Raw genomic sequence first — 2,013 nt, 5'->3', positions numbered from 1 at the left:
GCATCCTTCATTGTCAGAGCGATGATGAGATGTGTGCTATCACTGGGGAGCTCGCTGCTGCTTTCTAGTGGATCTTTGTTGTGGTAGGACAAAGACTGATTGATAAATTGCCTATAAAAAGTGGCTGTGGGATATTATTTAATTGTCAGTGAAGTCTCTATGTACTCACAGTTATGTCTTTCCTCACAACACCTGCAGTACAATCAATTCTCAGTTCCTGGCTGCAGTTGGCTCCCGGTAGCTCTGCACCAGGAGAGATAGAAGCACTGAACTGGAAGATGACTACAATTAATTAACTATGCCTTGGAGAAGAAAGAAAAAAGAATAATAAAGAGCAAAGAACAACATTGATGCTGGAAAATTGCCATCAGAAGGTGTGGCTGCTCAGGGGAGGATGTTCTGCTGCCAAGGGCAGCTGCATCACCTTCAGTGTCAAAGATAACTTTTGTTGGCTGAAATACTGTTCTATACACTTCTTTGAGCAGCTAGAGGACACGACAAGTAAAAACTTCATGAATGTGGCAATTTCAGTTGTACTGAGTGTGTGCTTAACTGAAGATGTTCCAGTGTTTGTGAGATGTGTCGATGGCACAGTCCTACCCAGATTGATGCTCTGTTCTGTCCTGCAGGCTGGCAGTGATGGTGAGAGCATAGGAAACTGTCCCTTTTCCCAGAGGCTCTTCATGATTCTGTGGCTGAAGGGAGTGGTGTTCAGTGTCACAACAGTGGACCTGAAGAGGTAAGAAATACTTGATTTATTGGACCAGCAAGAGTTCAGCACCCTTGGTGTAACAAAGCTTTGGCCAGAGCTTTTATGGCTTACAGGGTGATTTTCTGAAATTTAAAAGAAAATCTGTCCTAATAAACTGAGGCAGCCTGGATGTAAATGGTGCATTCACTGATGGTTTAACCGAAAATAATGGGTCTGGTAAGTTCTCTTGAATTTGTTCAGCGATGCTCTTCTGTAAAACTCACACAAAGTCTTTTATAACTGAATATTGACTCTTCCTTTTCTGACTTCACATCAAGATCCCCTAAGTGGGGACAGATGGATACTTTTGGTCAATCAACCTCTGGTCAAATCTCCAGTGACTGTTGGGTAATCGTCACAAACAATGTGCAACCTACTCGTTTCCTTAATGTTTTAAATAATAATTTTGGTTATTGTGCAATAATAATAAAAATACCTGTCCATGAGGTAAGTCCAAGTGAAATGGTAGGAATAAAATGTAGAATATTCTGCCTTTGTTTGGTGTCAGCCAGATAAGTCATGATGCTGTCACCTAAATTGCAACTTCTCCTCTATGAAATGAGCACCTTGGTGGCTAAAAATGGTGAGAAGTGAATCCAGGAGTCTTAATTTCCTAAGCTTGGGCATTCTTTTTTATGAAAGTGCTAAATTCAGCAGGGGCCTTGTGTTTGCTTTGGGTGTGAAGTCATGTTTTCCCAGCACTGATGTAAAACTCTGCTGGTCACAGCTCTGCAGAGAGGGGAGGCTGCCAGTGCCTCCAAACCTGAATTTCAGGAATAAAGCCAACAGAAACACAGTGTTCTCCACTGAATCCAACATATGAGGCAGAAATCACCCTGCTGGACTTAACCTCTTGTGATTTTTTTGAGGGAGGTGACTTGTTTGGGTTTTAAAAATCACTAAAGTTGCTGCTTCAGTGCTGGCAAGGAGTGTTTAAGACTTCCATGTGTGGTGAGTGGGAGAAAGCAGCTTTTGTCAGCTCTGGGTGCATTTATAGCTGCTCAAAGAGCTTTTCTGGCCAGTGTGGGATTTCCCTGCAAATATTGGTGCTGCCAGCCCCATAAACCAAATGTGTCACATCTTCCACTGAGCCCTGCCTGTGGTTTGTGGAAACTCAGGAGCAGAGCTTGTGCTTGTGGACTGTTGGGGGTTTGGGATTTCCTTTACCTTTAATGATGGTGGTGTTTAACCTATTGCAGTTACTGGGGTGGGGAGGAGGAGAAAGTAGACAGAGATATTTTAGGCTTGGAAGGCTTTTTACT

General features: G+C 42.9%; 1 protein-coding gene across 1 annotated transcript in view; it reads left to right on the top strand.

The window, feature by feature from the left end:
- The first annotated feature begins 593 nt into the window (after positions 1-593).
- Positions 594-2,013, top strand: part of CLIC4 (chloride intracellular channel 4) — a 12,228-nt gene continuing 10,808 nt past the window's right edge. The window contains exon 1 of the mRNA XM_008635051.2: positions 594-739. Coding sequence (XP_008633273.1) covers positions 609-739 — 131 coding nt within the window. The 5' untranslated portion in view covers positions 594-608. The remainder of the gene's footprint in view (positions 740-2,013) is intronic.

The sequence above is a fragment of the Corvus brachyrhynchos genome, unplaced genomic scaffold, assembly GCF_000691975.1.
Source record: "Corvus brachyrhynchos isolate BGI_N302 unplaced genomic scaffold, ASM69197v1 scaffold65, whole genome shotgun sequence".
Classification (NCBI taxonomy): domain Eukaryota; kingdom Metazoa; phylum Chordata; class Aves; order Passeriformes; family Corvidae; genus Corvus; species Corvus brachyrhynchos.
Note: the sequence above shows the minus strand (reverse complement) of the source record. Positions and strands in the feature narration are given on the sequence as shown.